We start from the raw sequence: 18415 nt of genomic DNA on the forward strand, positions 1-18415 counted from the left end.
AAAATGCCACTCTTGTTGCACAGCACAAAGCCAAGTATGGAGCTCAAACATTTTGTTAGACAACAAATTAGGCATGCAAAAGAGGACAACACCACCACATTGGCAGAAATCTGCAGATCAAAGTAAATTATAGCATAAGATCAGTAAAAATTTGAAGTAAAAGATTAATGTTTGGGGAAGAGACAATCAAGCTACATCAAAAACTTACCCTGCATGAATTCTTCCCAGTAGTCTCTATATCTCTAGAACAATATCTGCAACCAGAAAAAGAAAAATGGTGTCAACAACTTTGCAAAGCATGTCAATGCTTTAATCAAATGACATAATTAAGTGAGTGCTTACATTCAGAATCAGTCTTGACCCATTTGCTTCCCTCATCTTCCTTATCAATATTTATTTCTTCATCATTGGCAGACTTGGCAATATTGTGTCTGTTCTCCAAGTACTTTTTCATGGACATTGTTGAAGCACTTGAATTTTTGGGGTATATCTTCTTGTGAAGTATTGCCTTCAATATCTGTCAACAAATCAAGAAAGGTAAAATAATTACAAATGTCACAAATCCCTCTCTAGGGGAAAATTAGTTATGTGCATGAATCTTAATGTTTGGATTTGAGCTATGCGGTATATCACATCACCAATACTCCGTGAATCTAAACCATTGATCAATTTAACTATTGCGTTGAATTTTGCTAGAACGTGTGGTCTAGCTAGATTTACAGTTTGACAACATAGGTTTAACAAGAGAACATTTATGATGTACCTTCTCCATTCTTGACTCAAGGATTGGATCTCTTAGACCAGGAGCAGCAGCTGGTGCAAACCCACTTCTACAAACAAACACCTTCTTGAGGAGAAAAGACAACGACTTTTTGCCAATGGCAGTGTTTGTGTTCTCCAAACAAACATCTTTCCCTCGGCTGAGAACAACACTGCCGCTCTGTTGGAAGCGACTGCCATTTTCTTTAGACTCATCACAATCTGCATTGTTACCATTTCTCTCAGCTTTCAAGCTTGACTGTCTGTTTAGAAACGTGTCCAGTGGAAGAAAGTTTGGAACTTTTTCAAGCTCTGTGCCTGAATTTGATTGATGATCAGCTTCTTCATTCAAGTAGGAGTTCAACTCATTCTGAATGTTTCTTACTTCCTCTGGTGTAAATCCATGGGGATGGTTTTTTGGGGAGGGTGGTGGGTTGCTCTGTTGATCTTCTTTCAAGTCGCCATTTCCTAATGTCCCAATTGTCAGCAATCCATGAGGCCACTCATTCACTTCTTCTTTGGGAGGTTTTTGCACCTTGTCATCTATAAAAACAAAGTACAGATTAAAAGAAAAGAACACTAAATTGTGTAATTGAACAAGTCATATTTTCATCTACATATAATCACCATAAAAAACTTTTGAGCTTGGCTTCTTAATCAGGGTTTTTCCGGTAAGCTTACTTTGCATCCAATCAAATATCTGCAATCAAATCAAACAGGAAAAAAAAAAAAAAAAAAAAAAAACCTTCTAAATTGAAGTATACAGATAAACTGATACACAATCACCCAAGCACAAGTTTTCTTTTGTTACCTTCATTTGTTTGTTACAAGAAGAGGAAATGGATGAAGTGGGTTTATAGAAATCAGGTGTTTGTGTACACAGAATCCCATAAGCCAGTGAGAGCTTAGCTGCAAAAGCCTTTATATAGAGTTGTGAAGTGAGAAGTTCCATAGCCAAGCAAGCTGGTAATCTTGCCACTGGTTCAAGTTCCCAAACACTCACTTTTCCCGCCTTTTTTCTATCTTTCACATCTTAGTATATCACCTTAATTTTATCTCTATACTTTTTTTTTTTTTTTTTGGTCCCCAGACTTAACCATTTCAATTTTAGTTTTCATTTTTCATCATTTGTACTAGAATATAGAGGAAATTGAGGATGAGATTGAGAAAGAGCCTTTTTTCTATCTTTCATATCTTAGTATATCACCTTAATTTTATCTCTCTGCTTTTTTTTTTTTCTGATCCCCAGACTTAACCATTTCAATTTTAGTTTTCATTTTTCATTGTTTGTGCTAGAATATAGAGGAAATTGAGGATGAGATTGAAAAAGAAGATAATGTGCTGCAAGCAAGAATTGCTACTTTTACATCATAAGATAAAGAAAATAGAATTTTATTTTTTTTACAGTTTGTGATAAATTATATATTCCAAAAAAAATCAAATAAAATCGTGCCTCACATGAGATGAGATCTATGGCGGGCCAACATGCTGGTCATGGGGGTTTCAAGACCACCCAGCCACGTGAACATGTCCAGTCCAATGCTAAACCAAAACCCAAAAAAGGTTAAATTGTTTTTTTTTTTTTACCGGGCCGCCCTTGACCAGACAGGTGAAGGGAGCTGGTAAGGAGATTTGCCAAGTGTCGAATGACGACATGGTGATGACTGGTCATCTGACTGTATCTGACCAACACGTGTCTCAAAGTGTATTTTCCATTGCTCGTTAACTATGTGCTACGTACATCTCTCGTGTTGCACAAAATAATAATAATAATAATAAAATAAAGTGAAGCAACTTTAATTTGTCCAGTAGCCCCTCCATGCAAACTGTCTCTAGCTTTGCCTTCTCTTTCTCCCACTCCCATTGGAAGGAGTTCACTCATCTCTTCTCTATATGAGATGTCAGTAAATAATATTAATCATGATCAGCACTATTTTCAGTGAACTATGACTCCCAAATTCACCATTTGAACAGCCATTACATTGCGATTAATGTGATCTTAATAAAAGTACAACATTCAATTCAACCGATTCGTTGAAAGTGGAAAGACTCAAAACATTATAATCGCATTGCCAATTTAGACGTATTCATAATTAAACCGGCATACAATTTTATAATGTAAAACCAATTAATCACGGGTGAAAAGACACAACGACATTATATATTTCTCTAACAATCTTGCAAAACTGATTCATACAAGGGGTCTATATGTTTAAAATAGGCCATGTGATGCAATGGCCTTGAATCAAGTGCATTAATCTTATATTTATAGAGTCCAGTTGCATCCACCACCAGGTATGATCAGCCCAAAAAAAGTCTGTAACAATATATGCAACAATCAAATATGATGTTGGTAATTTAGTAGGCCCCAAAATCAGTTTGGTTTGGTTTCCTCTCCATCCGGGTTGTTCTCTTCTCTCTGTTACACCAACAGTTGAGGTTTGTAATACGTGTCGTTGGTTTGACGAAAAATGTTGCAATACGAGGACACTTGTCGAGCTGACACCACAAGTTATAATATACAAAGCTTAATGGATGGTAACTGCCGTTCTTCTCTTTGAACTTATCAGTTGGGATTTTGAGGGGATAGATTTTCTGCAGCAGCAATCATCATCAGCAATGGAAAACTCTCTTCGCATGGCTGAAAATTCTCTAGTTTTATGAGAGGTTGGTTTGGTTTTTTTTCTTTTTTCTGGGTACCCTAATGGCTTTATGATTATTTGAAACCATTGTTTAAGCCTTTCTAATCATGGGCTTTGATTATCATTTACTGTTTTGTTCAGGTTTAGTTGATATTCACATTGAGCTAAACTTGATAATTAAAGTTGTCTCTGGGAAGTGTAAGATGTTTGAGTAATGGCATCACATTATGCCTCGGCCCATGAAAGCATATACAGAGATCTCTACCAACCAGCTGTTATCATTGGAGCCTGCTTTGCAGCTGTGGCGCTGGTCCTCTCCATTTTTCTCATCTTTCAACATCTCAGATTATACACCAAACCCACTGTCAGTTCTCCCATATAATTCACCATAACTTTTTGGTGTCCTTTTTTTCGATGCAGAAAATCCGTTTTACTCTGAAATAACTGTAGGAATCAATGCAGTTTATGTTATATACTTTGCTGAATTGTGTTCATTATGAAGCTATCTTGAGCTATGTGACACTTTATGATGTTTGTTTGTTGTGTTAGATTTTTCTTAAATGATGCTTCGTGATCTTTTCGTTTGCAATTTGAAGAAATGTTGGACTAGACTGCATTCAATTCCCTAATTAATCTCTTTTCCAGGAACAAAAATGGGTGGTTGCTGTAGTTTTCATGGTACCTGTGTATGCTACTGAGTCAGTAAGTATGGTTCTCTCTCTCTCTCTCTCTCTCTCTCTCTCTCTCTCTCTCTCTCTCTCTCTCTAAAAAAAGATATCCATGTCTATGCGACAAGATTGCATTCTTCTTTCGTCGACCTTTGAATTTAGATTTCTCTGCTCACAAGAAAAAACAGAATTTAATAGTCAAGCTTTCTTATGCATGTCGAACGTTTTAGAGCATGAATTTATTCTAAGAGAAGAAAACATGATATTATAGGTTTCTTCTCTTGACTAAATCTGTAACCTTCATTAGCAGATTCATTTTCTGTCATTTCGTTTTTAATTACTCTGGTCATGCAGTATTGGCATTGATTTTCTGGTTTTGACTTCTTCAGATTTTATCCTTGTGGAATCCAAAACTTTCTCTTGCATGTGACATTCTAAGAAATTGTTATGAAGCATTTGCCTTGTATTCTTTTGGAAGCTACTTGGTTGCTTGTCTGGGTAAGTCATTTGTTTCTGCATTGATTTCAGAAATGTTACTATTTATATCTGCTTTGATGCAACCATGCCAGTTTTACTGTCGTAGTTGTACCTACAAATATAATCTTTGGGGTCCTATTAATCAAACATGATCATGTTTTCTAGAGGGCTCAATATCTTGAAACTTGGAATATTCACAAACTGCTAGAAATTTCCTGTACAGTTGAGATCAAGCATTTATCTCAGTAGGAAGACAAGCAAGGGAACTGATGTAGGTTACACAATGGTGCTCCCTTTGCCGATCTCATAACCTTAAAATGTTCTCTGTGAAATGTGTTTCTTAATCATTACTATAGTTCGTGATGTTATAACTTGTTTAATTATTCTTGAATGGCTATTATGTAGGAGGTGAAAGAAGAGTTGTAGAGCTACTTGAAAATCAATCTGGAAAACTGCTCAACAAACCGTTGGTAGAAGGAACAGATGAGAATCACACCGAACCACATTGGTCTCTTCGTAACTTCTTCTTACGACCATGTATTCTTGGGAAACATTTGCTCAATATAGAAAAATTTGGTCTTGTACAATATGTAAGTCACTATGTTTTTCCCTTCTGTAAATCCACTATAATTTTTTTTGGCTCTAATATGTGCCGGGTAGTCCAGATGATTCTGAAGACAGTTTGTGCATTCTTAGCATTAGTGTTGGAGATCTTTGGTGTTTATGGAAATGGGAAATTCAAGTGGTATTATGGGTATGTAATTCATGTAAATATGAGTAATTAATTATAACACACTGCTAATGTCATTGAATTATATTACTCCGATATTCTTCATGGATGCTTAGTACTATCACCTTTCTTCTCTTGCAGTTATCCATACATGGCAGTAGTATTGAACTTCAGCCAGATGTGGGCATTGTATTGCCTTGTGCAGTTCTATAATGTAACTCATGAAAGGCTTCAACCAATAAGACCACTTGCAAAGTTCATCAGCTTTAAGGCTATTGTTTTTGCCACTTGGTGGCAAGGTGTGGGCATCGCGCTATTGTGTGCGTTTGGTGTTCTTCCCAAGGAGGAGAGACTACAAACAGGCTTGCAGGATTTCTTGATATGTATCGAAGTATGTCGCTTCTTTTGCTGTGGTAACTCTGTTTCTGCGGGACAACTTTGTTCTGTTAAATATTAAAACATTGCTTGGACTAGGAAAATAAACTTCTCTAAATGTTTCGGTTGAAGTGTTGAACTTTGATGGCCACAAAGCTTCATTATAATTCTGTTTACTCCTATAGCCACGATAATGTAGGTTTATGTCTTGTGGCTTGGCAGATGGCAATTGCAGCTGTTGCACATATGTTTGTCTTTTCAACAGCACCATACCATTACATTTGGGCTTACGAGTATGGGAAGGTCACCACAGAAACAACCAAGACTAAACTGAAGTTGGAGGAAAGTGACACCCCAACTGTTTTTGAAAGAAAAGAAACTCAGGTCAAAGCTCCCGGAACAAGTGTCACCGAGAGCGTTCAGGACATTGTTGTTGATGGTGGTCAGCGTGTAAGTTCTTTCCCTATCAACAAGGATTGGATAGAATACATATTTCGTAGATCATTTGATTTATATTCAATTTTCACATTTTAAACAGGTGGTCAAGGATGTTGTCTTGACCATAAATCAAGCAATAGGGCCTGTGGAAAAGGGTGTGGAAAAGGGTGTGACAAAGATCCATGAGACATTCCACCAAAGAACAGAGGGCTCAGAATCAGGAGACCAAGAAGTTGATGAACAAGTTGAAATGAATCTTACCAGAGAGACTCATTTGGATCCTTAAGAAAACACAGTACTCTTTCTGCTTGAATTGAAGGAAAATGTACACTTTATTAAACTTGTGTCGCAAATAATGATTTAAGTAAGAGAAACCAATTGCAGACTCGAATGTTTTGCCTGGAGAATGAGAATCTATGACAATCTTTATGCAATCAGACCATAGGGGAGAATAAGTTAGGGGTAGTCCCCCCGCTTGGAATAGGTCAAGCCTACAATCTTCTTCAAATATAGAAAATAAAATTTTTCAAAAAGAAGCTAACATATAATTAATTTTAACCATATATATCATTCCTGGTGAAATGTACAGGGTTCACCCAGACTGTCATAAGAGCCCAAACAGTAACATTATAACAGTATGAATTGTTTGTCTAGTCATAAGACCGAGTATAGAACTAGCTGTCTAGCCGTGCGTATTTGATGCCAGTCCAAGAGAAAGAACAAAATCCTATACACTATTCTACAAGAGAGGAGAGTTTGTATGACCAAGATTTATGATCCACCGTCTCCGCATCCACGGCAGCAAAAGGAGCAGCAGTTGAGGCAGCCGGCACATGCTAGACCAGTGCAGAGCTGGGCAAATACATTTGCACATTGAGGATTTATCCGGGAGAAACACTTGATGCAGCCCATGCAACAGCAGTGAGTGCACATAGAGCCACAGCAATTTGATGCTGCCCTGGCAAAAATCTCAGCAGCTTCCGGCTGTTTTGGTTCTTCGGATCCTGGAGGAATGTTCTCGGAAGTTGCCACTAAGTTGCCAAAGCCAATGGACAGACTTGGTAGCAATATCGGTCTCTGGCTTTCAGAATCTTTCATCTTAATGCGACTTTTCTTTGGTACCTGTTATGATGTTCGTTGAAGAACCAGTCAGAAAATAATGGTTTTACATTTTATCAATCATATGAAATTACCGGCTTTCACCTATAATTGCAATCATCTTGGAAATGAAAAATGTTCGAAAACGAAGAATAAATCAAGAAAGTAACACTAATTTACTTGAATTGATAAAGTTATGGACTTGGTGACAGCAGTATTTTAGTTCTTCTTAATAAATGGTTACCTCTTGTGGTCCAGATTGTTCTTTGCCAAGTATGATCATGCGCGTATACTCACTCACAACATGGGACTGTATGCTCAATTTAGCTACCTGCCAATAGAAGGATATAGATTCAGAGATACTCATAATTACTATGAAGTAGAAATTGATGACAGGAATAGAATCATTTATAAAATTAATTCCTACACATGAACAACTTTGTGTCAGCACACCAGGCTGGGAAAACCGATGACTTATAAATCAAAGCTATTTACCATTGTACATGATCCAGTTCTATGAAACCTTTCTTCATTTTATTTTTCATGGTGGTGGAGAATACAATAAAACAAGCAACAAACCTTGTCCTCAAGCTGTTTGTTATCTGCCAACCATGCCTGAGCAGTCAGCAACTCAATCTGCCCTTTTGCACATACCTGTTACAGAAAAGGGGGCAGTTGTCAAGAAACAGGACATAAGGAACAACCACAGAGATTGCTACATGTGGAACTCCTACGACAAGAGGAAGTTTTTTTAATTGGAATAAGAACGTACAGAACCCCAACATATACCGAAATGGGTCATTAATGTAATCATGCAAAAGTTATGAGGCAGATATTTTGTGTGACTAAGCACCTACAACTTAGGCAAAGACTAAGTGGAACATGATTTGGAACCATGTAAGCATGGAAAGAACTGTACAATCCAGTAGGAGGTAAGGTAAGGAACACCATCATTCAGTTCATGGAAATACAGAGCTGGCAAAGCCAACTCAATAACAAAATTATCAGAAACAGATATCTAGCCCATATACATATTTACTCAGAATTTTTTTCTTTCTAACAAGATTAAGGAGCAGAAGTCAAACTGAAGTTAAGCTCACAAATCAGTGCCTTAGTAGCAGCCTTACCCTGTCAAGAGGTATGTCCTTTGCATCTTGTAACTTCAAATCGATCACAATACTAGACATATCAGGTGAGAGGCCTTTAGCTTTAAGTGTGTTGGGAAAACTTCCTTGGAATCTGCCAGATACAGTTAATGGACTCTCAGATGAGAGGTCTGGCATATGGGAAGGGAACACCTACCGCATAAATTGCAAATATGTCATGATAAGTCAAGATAAATTGTTAAATTTGATGCAAGTTGGATAAGTTGTCCAAATGAAATAGCCAGTAATTCAATGTGTAAGGTTGCGTGGCATTGTAAATGCAAAAGGTCTATAAATTTTAAATCAGAATGAGAATACCTCAACTTCATCAAGATCATCCAATGTCTCAAGGGTTATATTTGTAAGAATCAGAGATGAAGCTCTGATAAATAAGTTCTGCATCCGAGACTCGACAAAATCTGAACATTGAAAAAAAAAAGTTAAGGGTTTAATTAAGTTTAACATCTACAAGAAGTTAGCATAAAATTTCTTGTATATCTTCATACAGAAGGATTGATTCAGTGAATGGAAGGATTCAGCTGATGTTTTATTGTGTAACATATGGTTTCGTCAAATTCATGATATTTGTTCAGGGCCCACATATGACAACAGACTTCGTCCAAAAAATAAACATATGACAACAGATGGAGGTAAGTCATACAATTTGTATGATTTGAAGGTCGAGTTTCTACAAGTGTAGGGGTTATGACAGCTTTTAAGATGACAAAACAGAACAAGATTCATACAAGCTCTAAGGTCCAATGATTCATATGTTTTTTATACAAAATTTCGAAAATTTCATACAACCTGTAGTACAAAACAGTCTTCGGGATACAAGATTCTTTCCCAAAAGAAAATAGTGAACTCACCTAAATCGTACGCAGCATCATAATGGCCCCTGCCAATCATTGCAAGCATCTGCAGGAAATAATGGTTGCAGAATGAACCTAGAATATTTCAGATAAAAGTCAGCCAGAAGGTAGAGCATACAATAGAGTTGATATTATCTCCTTTAAATGCCAGTGGACTTAATAAAATGCGGGCTTGATGATAAAAAAGATGGGACTCTAAACTAGAAGAGAAGAAAATTCTGTAAAAGTGATTATTAATCGTCCGAAAGAGTTTATAATGTCACAATTCAAATCAGTTTTGAGGTATATAATAATCTGCCACTAGCCTGATCTCCAGTGGTACAAAATAGCTAAACCCTCACCTATTCCAAAAGTGCAAATGCGAGGAGCTATAGAACCTGCTTCTGTAAGACGCTTTTTCATTACATCACAAATGTGTCTTTCATCTTCAACAGCCCCATCGGTAACAAGGAAGATGATAGGAATTGAATCCCGAGTATTGGATAGCATCTCTATTGCCTAAAACAAAGGAAAAAACAAAATAAAATGAATATGTCCATAATGATGTCATTTTAATGCAGAACGCATATGATAGGGGTAAAAATATAGAAGGTAAACCAAAGAACATAAAAAGATGAAGAACAGATACTCATTGAAATTACATTTCTGACTGGTATACTGCGCCTTAACACATGCTTGTGTTTATGCATGAAAGAACCAGAAACAAAACCATAATGGTGAACTCCAACTGCAGAATTCACAAAGAGGCAAAGGAGCATGAGACAATACCTGGTTAAGTGGAGTTAAAATATCTGTATCACCACCAGCAATAAGATTTATGCCAATCCACTCAATGGCCTTTTCAACAGCCTCCTTTGTAGCTGATTTCATTGATGTAGATGACACAAAAGTCTGTCCATTAAAAGCTATAATGCAGAATGAATCTTCTGGATCAAGCTTAGAGAGGGCTGCAGATAGTACACTCTTAGTATCATCAAGAGGCTTTCCCTGCATACTTCCGCTTATATCAACAACAAAAGCTACATCCTTTCTGAAAACCTGGACGACCAATTAAGAGGGATGGGAAGAATAATTTAAAAATAAATAATAAAAAAGAGAAGAAGAGTAAGACATACTTAGAAAGAACTGTAGAAGTTCTATTTAATACAATACCAACCTTTCTGTTCTTCTGGTTTCCTGGTAGAAGATAGACAGAGAAAATCTCTCTTTGATCAACATCATGCATGGGTGGTGACTGCACGAGAACAGCACCATGTATATGACTTGAAGAGACCTAGAAATGCACAAATGTGTTAGAATTAGAAAGAATTTGTGGAATCTGTGCACAGGAGCTTAGAAGATTTCTTGAATACGGCCATGCATCTATTCTGGAATCAAATATCATGTGTTTTTGCACACCAAGAAACCCTATTCTGTAAGTATATTCATGATAATCAATACACAGACAAAAAATGCTCACGAGCCTTACCGCATATGAGAAACTAAAGTCAGTGTTTGACCAAGTGAGAACATCTGCTCCATATACAAAACCCAATTTTCCTACTTGGCCTCCCCGTAATTCCTGGAAAGTGAAGAAAAAGTTTTAAAATATTGGCCACCTTGCTTATGAAAATAATAAGAAAGTAAGCCCTCTGAGTTATGATCGAAGTTGAACCTTCAAAGGATGACTAATTCTCTTGGATAGAACTTCAGTTCCAATACCCGAGTTCACGTTTAAGTTGATCTTTTCCTTTTTAAGGTATTTCTTTCCCGCGGGAACCACAAACTCAGGAAAAGTGAATGGAATATTCAAAGAGAAATCGCCATTTGCATACAGTATCTTCTGAGACCAACTCATTTTGATTGAGAGATTGGCTCCCCCATTGACCTTGAAAAAACAAGAACAATGCATATTAGAGAAAAAATAAATAAATTAAAGATAAAGGATTCTGATTAATAATAAAAATCTCAAAGTGTACAAACAAAAAGTATGTCTATTCTTCATGCGTAATTACCTGAGGTGTTGTTAATGTAAATATATGAGGTTTGAGTTTGAGAAAGCCTCCCTCTGCTTGGGCCATCTTCTCTATCTCCTTTTCATCTTCCAATTGACTTAGTTGAGTATGGTACGATTTACCATTTACGTCGACCTCAACACCTAGAATTGAACCCTGTTAGCCAAAATATATATTGCTTAACAAGAGGATCAAAATCAACAGACACAAATTCAATCAACTTCAAAGTCCCATTTCTGAAAAATAACATCACTATCTAACTTCACAAGCCCAACAGCTTGTTTGACAACCAGAGACTCAAAAGAGATCTAATTCACAGACGAACACTTTAAAAAGATTCAAACTTTTCTCAATTCACGTACCTGTTCACCCATAGGAATGGCAACGCGGCAACCGCAGCTCTTGTTACCCTTGACGCAATGGACCCTCCACGACCCGGTGACCCGAACAAAGGCGGTGTCCATATAACAATCGACCTCAAGCTCGACCCGGTTCATCGGGAGAGGAATGAGCGCGGCGGGGTCGCACCTGCCGTGCACGTGAGGCTGGTAGCTGGGGATGTCCGGGTTGTCGACGATGGCCGGGTCAAAAATGACCGCGTAAACCATCGGTGCCGTCGGGAGGAAGGCGCCCGACGTCGTTTTGTCCATCGACGGGGGCGGCTTCGGAGGTGACACCGCTCGATCCTTCCCAAAGTATAATCGTTTGGAGAGCTTGAGACCGTCATCCACGGCTTTGGAGAACTCCTCGGCCATTTCGGACGATCAGGGATTGGGATCCAAGATTAGGGTTTGTGAGAGACGAGAATGTTATATCGGATTGATGTTCAACGCAAATTGCAAATTAGCGAGCGAGAGAGATGACAGAGAGAGAGATGCGTGTGACCGTTGGGAATGGGGTTTTGCTTTTTTTTGAATATTTAGGCTGCTTTTTCGATGGGCTCCAGTTTGGGAGACCAGCTGGCTTTCGGACGAATGTACGATCAACACGTTAGGTTCCGGGGGGGAATTGGGATCGTGTGCTTTGCGGAGGACGCAGCGTTGCGTGTTCAGTGTGCTGGGTGGCGAAGATTGGGTGGCGCCATTAAAATGCACGTCGGCGAATCGAAGCGCGTAATCTAACTTTAATGGTTGATTGCGTGGATGATTAAGTGGATAATTAGGAAGTGCGATTTTTGACCAAAAAAAAAAAAATTAGGAAGTGCGATTGAGTAGGACATGGACCTTTCTTTTCCTAAACGAGAGATTAACATAATGGACTCTCGTGGAACGTTGAATTGCCACCGTATGAGCTGTCGCTTGGATATAAGGTCCACGTGGCATCGCTGTCGTCTATCTGTTTGTCTCACTAAAAATATTAGATGGAGTAGATTGTGACACGAAAGGAACGAACTTAAATAATAATTTTTGTTATAAAAAAGTAAAAAGATCAGGCGAGACGAGAGCCATGACTTGAGAGTCAAATTATTCCTTTTTTTATTTTTTCCAGTATGGATAGTTTGAGAGAGAGAATAAAATCTAGGCCGGAGCCAACAACACATTGAAACGAACTTAACAAAATTGGAATCATTGATCAATGGTCACTTTTTTTTCCCTACCTCTTTCTAGAATTTCTTATCGGCACTCTGAAAAAGTCATCATCGTACGTAATTGATTCCGATGAGAGGTCAACCAATGCATTTGAATTCGATATACATGAGGGAAAAAAATGTGCCTCTCCTCTGACAACAATGCTTATATACCATATAAAGGGGAATGAAGCTCTATAGACTATTTGTAATTAGATATAAAATGTACAGTAATAAATTATCAGACAGAATTCCACACCATATCCATTACTAGATCAGTCTTGGCACTAATATGCAGAATATTTGAACCTCACTTCGAGAATGCCCTTCTCAGCTGTAGTGGTGCTTTCTCCGACAACCACCGAGTTAGTATTAAGCGAAATAACCAAAACTGAAGAGAAGGTAGGGATTCATTTTGTCCACAGTATGTTATCGCCTGTGAGCCATCTGGTTGCCATTTTCTGCCCTGATCAAACTCGACACCTAACATCTATGCAGAACTCCACTGCTGACATCTCCCCTTCTTTGAGATCGCAGCATTTATAAGAAATTATGGCATTCAGATAGCAGCATAGAGGCCTTTAGCGCTTTACCTGATCCTTAGAACCCTTCCGAGGCATTTGACATCAGCATCTTAATTCATTGGACTAGATTTGTGCAAAAAGAATTTCATTCCATGTATCTGGAACACCAGGTAAACACCAATGCAGACAATCTTGCACGCCTGATTTGGCTGTAATGCTGAACCGAGATATATGACCCTCATCTCGAACCTGCGATACAGCTGTTATGTCCAAGAGCTTAACCCCCGTTCCCTGCACTGCGCCTGCAGCGTCTAAGTCATTAGACACATCTTGCAATACTTCCTTTCCTATTGACATAGGAGTGGTGTTGTCACAGCTTCCTCCTGTGTTCCAGTCCCCACCAACAAAATGCCTAGGAGAGAGGGTCCGGTAGAACGCTTTCAGACCTGGATACTTTGGGAGCTGTGAGTTCACCCAATTAACAATACTGTGGACTGTCACATTCTTGGCTCTCCAAATCACTGCTATCTTCTTGTCAGTGTTTGGCACACCCCCAACATGCATTACCCAGCGGTTAGCCTTAAGCTTTCCACGATTCCAGTGGTGCCCTGTATTGAGGACCAGGACGTCAAATTTGTGAATATAATGGCGCAAGAACGCTGGTGGCCGATCAAGGTGCATGGCATAATCAGTGGCTGGGTTTGTAATATTAATAGGCTCCACATCGCAGAGGGTCGATGACCAGTAATAGAGGATGGTAGTGTTGGTGCTTGGGAACCGGTATGCCCAACCACTAGGGCGGACATCACCACGTGCCTGGGCTATCCCATACTCCATCCCCACATCCATGACATCGTGTCTCTCCTTACCACCTGTGATCATACACATTAAAGACTGGAACTGCTGTCGGCCCAATGAATCTCCAACAAAAGCTAGAGTTTTGTCTAGCATCCTGAAAGCAACAACACAATACTCACATTATAAATCGTCCAAAGAGGTTAAAAACCAAAAATTTCAAATAGTTGAGAGGACAAGAGAAAATGGGATGCAAGGTAGCATATGAGGTGACCATTATTTGGACAGCCCTGCAAGGCCTAGCAACCAAGGTAAAGTGCAGAAATACTAATGGTCTATGAAGCACCAACATTTCCTCAAAGGAAACTTATGTTTTCAAGATAAGAGGCATTGCTTCTAAATGTAGTCATGATAGACCTCAGAGGAAGGTTACCCTACTTTAATATTCTCTGAGGAAGCGATCTACTAACTCAAACACTGCAACTTGAGAAATTTGTTAACTTGAGGCAAAAATGTATTGCATTATAGGGAAAACAATCATTATAGATCAGATTTAAAGACATGGGATACTGCAGCCACATCAGACCAAGTCCAAAATTTGGAAAAAAAATTTATACAACGAAACCTTCCGTATGACTTTTAATTTTAAATTTTAATATTGTAATACCTTTTCAAGAACTTAGAGCCTTCAAATTCTTCCATCTGACAATCTTTTGGCTGCCATGAAAGTTTTTCATAGGCAAAATCTGTCCGCTGTGTCAACCGGCAAGCCCACATCCCTGACAGCCATTGCTTGCAACCATGCCCAGAATACAAAGGCTTCTTATTGTCTACAACCCATTTTCCTTTCGCATAATTACAGACTGGTGCTGTGGTAATATAAATGAGAATCAGTAATCAGTAATATAATCACAAAACAGAAAAACATATTGATCTAGATAGATTCTCTTGATCGATCTTTCCATAAGTTTAGAAACAAAATACCCTGCAAGGCAATTTTTCAAAAACAAAAGCCTAGTTTATTACATAACTTCAAGAGTTACCTGGAGTTTGCGTGGGAGTTGTCAATTTGTCAACTGAGGTATTTGTATATGTAGAACCTATTGGTGTTACTGGGTCCACATTTTGGTTCTGTAGGTCAGAATTCTTTTCCTCTGCTTTTTCTTTGTGTCTTGTATCAACTGCTGTTTGTTCTTCTTGATTTGAACCTTTTTCTTCAACTATTTCTACGTCCTTTCCATCAGCCTTTGTTGAGCAGGTGGAGCATTCTGCATTGCCATCTTTTTCTGCTTCCTGAACTTGTTTATCTTTTGCTCCATTTAAGAAAACCCCTGCACCATGATAACATACAAAATTTAAATCCATATCATTTCATGATGTTTAAAGCATATAGATGACTTTGGATGTAATGTTAAAAGCAAAACAGATTTAAGGAACCATGAACGTGGAAATTTGAACATGTTAAATTTTAGAAAAACACAAGAAAGTAACATCATAATAAGTTAATTTCAACAGAAAAATTATGATTTGGCAACACTAATCATGCTGCTCTTATGAGCACAACAAGTAGAGGTATACAATCAGAACAGCAACATATAAATCAAAAACACGGACCAATACAAACTCTTCATATAGTATCTAAACCCAAGAACACACAACAACAACAACAAAAAATTAATAAAAGAAACAATATCGTACCACTCTCCTTAACATGGGTTGTTACTAGATCAGTACTAATCTCATTGCTTTTTTCAGAGCTTTGCTCAGAACCTAGTTGAGCTGCAAAATGTGATTCTCCTTTTACAGTGTCCCTTTGTGCAAACGTTGATACACCTTTGTCCGCATGTATTTCTGGTTCTGATGGTACAAACTCTACAGAGTTATCTAAAGAAACATCATATGTCCCTGCACCATACATGAAAAGGAAAATACGAACTGTGAGTAAATCTACGAATTATTATTCAGTGCAACCCAATTGTAAGCTATTGACAAAAAGTCAATAAATTTTGTCTAAAGGAAAAGGAATGTATTATTGGAGACAAACCTGGATCCAACTCTAAATGGGTTTGGGGCGGTACCAAGTTAGTAAGAAGTGGGGTCTTCTCCCATCCCCATATAAGAATGGTGGTACACATGAGAACAATGGTAATAAGAGAGAGATGTTTACCCTTCAATCCATAAAAGCTTCCTTTCATTCTATATGCACAATAAGAGATCAAATAAGAATGTTAGAACTTAAACCTAAGCAATGACGCATAATTTCTGGGTATTGAAATTCATATATAGTAATTTAAAAAGTTGCCCCACTTCAAACTAATTGATTGCAGAAACAAAAACCCAGATCAGAGAAACAATTCCATTGTGGATGCAAAATCCTAGCATACAAAGGTTAAGCAATCATGGGTTGTTCTAACTTCCAAAAAAATTTCGGATCATAAGCTGAAAAAATAGCATTCTCCGCACTCCCTTTAAAATCTACCTTTCATTTTCTCAGTAACATGCAAAAGCAGATCAAGTCCATATTTCCCAGTACAGAAAACCAATATGGCACGAACTAAAAGCAAATATAGAAGAAAATAAAATAGATCTGAAATGGTATAAATTAGAGATTAGATTTTAGCTGAATCTGAGAAGAAGAATACCTGAGAGGAAAACAGCCCAAAAACGTCAGCAATCTCCCGAGAACTCAAAACAGCAACAAATAGTTGCAGAAATAGCATAGAATATCTGAACAAATTGGGAAGTTGATGAAATTTTATAAAGAAATGGAGCCGTGGAGAAATTTGTTTGGCACAACAAGGTGTAATGAAGACAGCGAGAGAACTGGAATTTAAAAATTATGAAAAAATATAATCAGCAAAATAAATAAATAAATAAATAATGGGTTTGGACGCATGTCACAACGCCTTGAAGACGTTTAGGCGCATACACACACATTTGTAGACAGCAAGCGTACGGAGATTCAAACATTGACGACAACTGACGAGTATCACGGAAAATTAATGAATTTCAAAATTTTGACAAAAACATAATATTGTTTTATTTTATTAATCATTTTAGGAAAAATCAACTAATTAATTACCATAAATTAGTGTGATTGGCACATGAAAAATGAGTGCGTGTCACAATGAAAATTTGTTTTCATGTCAACTTTCATGGTTAACGCGTCAAATGACTTGACTCTATATATTCGTCTTTTTCTTTATGTTCTCTTCTTTTTATAAATTTTTATGTTCTTTCTTAATATAATAACAAATAGTCATAACTCCAAATGTTCTGCGAAATGGACACAATGCCTTTTTAGCATTGCTTATTTGGGTTGATAAGTGATTTTAAAAAAAATTTGTGAAGTTCAACCTATTTGGTAAACTGTGAGAAAATTATTTATTGTTAAAAATTGTTGTGAAAGAAAGCTATAAGGGAAAGCAGCTAATGTGGTGCTTTCATTTTCTAATTATTCAGGAATCAATGTCGAAGAGGAGTTGGGTTTAATGATTAATTGGCAATCATTTTCTGATTATGAGTAAAATTAATACCAACAACACATTTAACAAAAATTTTACCAAACACCAAACTACTTTCTCTCACAACTAATTTCTCTCACAGCAAATTTGACAGCCATTATTTTCACAGCACATCAATGCCAAACTAGCCCACAGTTTTTGCGGAGGGGTTAGAGAGAAGGATCATGATTAAGGATGCTACTTGCCTCCTCTTTTTTTCTTTGTTAAAAATAATACTCTCCTTTTTACCTAAAAAAAATATTTCTCCTTTATGCGAATTACAGTCTAACACATATATAAAAATAATTCATAAAAAAATACAAAAAGAAAAACTTATCCATATATGTCACACTGTTATTGACAGAAAACTAATGTATATGCGAGGAAAAAAAAAACCGTTGGTTAACTGATTATTTTCTTTTTTTGTTTTTGATAAATTATTTTTGCACATGTGTCAAATTGTAATTCGCAAAAAAAAAAAGAGAATCTTCTTACAAGTAAAGAGGCAAGTAATATCCATTTTATATTCATCTTACTAGAATGATAGGTCCCTTCCACAATCCAAAAAAAAGATTTATGGATTGTAATTTTTGTACTTCTAATATTTGAAAACACATTTAGTGCTAACTATGAAACTGTTTTCAAAATCATGAAAATATAATTGGCATTGGTATGTGAGTCGGAATTTGGATCAAGGGTTGATGTTGGAAGTGTGGATTTTGGTTGAGGTCTCAAGTCCTCCATGTCAAGATGTCGAGTTTGGAGTCCTAAGTATCCTAACCAAATATTGAGTTTGAGCTCAAGAGAATATGAGATTCAAAATTTAGA

The 18415-nt window shown here is 37.3% G+C and overlaps 4 protein-coding genes across 5 annotated transcripts; 1 reads left to right on the forward strand and 3 right to left on the reverse strand.

Annotated features, from left to right (window-relative positions):
• Positions 1–234: 234 nt before the first annotated feature.
• LOC117635494 lies at positions 235–1711 on the reverse strand. Its single transcript, XM_034369803.1, has 5 exons — positions 1571–1711; positions 1387–1459; positions 764–1302; positions 343–517; positions 235–254 (listed from the first exon to the last, which is right to left on the reverse strand). Exons 1-5 carry the CDS (start codon positions 1709–1711, stop codon positions 235–237), a joined length of 948 nt encoding a protein of 315 aa, XP_034225694.1.
• Positions 1712–3542: 1831 nt separating this feature from the next.
• Positions 3543–6564, forward strand: LOC117634259 (protein LAZ1 homolog 2). Of its 2 annotated transcripts, XM_034368273.1 has the most exons (8): positions 3543–3765; positions 4047–4103; positions 4459–4567; positions 4952–5136; positions 5212–5300; positions 5418–5667; positions 5874–6101; positions 6190–6564. In XM_034368273.1, the coding sequence occupies exons 1-8, from the start codon at positions 3616–3618 to the stop codon at positions 6373–6375; spliced, it is 1254 nt and encodes a 417-aa protein (XP_034224164.1). In that variant the 5' UTR covers positions 3543–3615; the 3' UTR covers positions 6376–6564. The 2 variants fall into 2 exon arrangements, with proteins under 2 accessions (XP_034224164.1, XP_034224163.1); XM_034368272.1 differs by having other exon boundaries at positions 3564–3765; positions 4952–5300.
• A 63-nt stretch (positions 6565–6627) lies between these two features.
• Positions 6628–12311, reverse strand: LOC117634258 (inter alpha-trypsin inhibitor, heavy chain 4). Its single transcript, XM_034368271.1, has 13 exons — positions 11561–12311; positions 11199–11354; positions 10859–11071; positions 10673–10765; positions 10361–10477; positions 9973–10242; positions 9546–9702; positions 9202–9279; positions 8651–8751; positions 8315–8485; positions 7767–7841; positions 7432–7518; positions 6628–7211 (listed from the first exon to the last, which is right to left on the reverse strand). The coding sequence occupies exons 1-13, from the start codon at positions 11951–11953 to the stop codon at positions 6861–6863; spliced, it is 2262 nt and encodes a 753-aa protein (XP_034224162.1). The 5' UTR covers positions 11954–12311; the 3' UTR covers positions 6628–6860.
• Positions 12312–12857: 546 nt separating this feature from the next.
• On the reverse strand, positions 12858–16999 carry LOC117634900 (protein trichome birefringence-like 16). Its single transcript, XM_034369179.1, has 6 exons — positions 16727–16999; positions 16129–16280; positions 15783–15989; positions 15128–15415; positions 14752–14953; positions 12858–14241 (listed from the first exon to the last, which is right to left on the reverse strand). Exons 2-6 carry the CDS (start codon positions 16277–16279, stop codon positions 13413–13415), a joined length of 1677 nt encoding a protein of 558 aa, XP_034225070.1. The 5' UTR covers position 16280; positions 16727–16999; the 3' UTR covers positions 12858–13412.
• Between the last annotated feature and the right edge of the window lie 1416 nt (positions 17000–18415).

The sequence above is a fragment of the Prunus dulcis genome, chromosome 7, assembly GCF_902201215.1.
Source record: "Prunus dulcis chromosome 7, ALMONDv2, whole genome shotgun sequence".
Classification (NCBI taxonomy): domain Eukaryota; kingdom Viridiplantae; phylum Streptophyta; class Magnoliopsida; order Rosales; family Rosaceae; genus Prunus; species Prunus dulcis.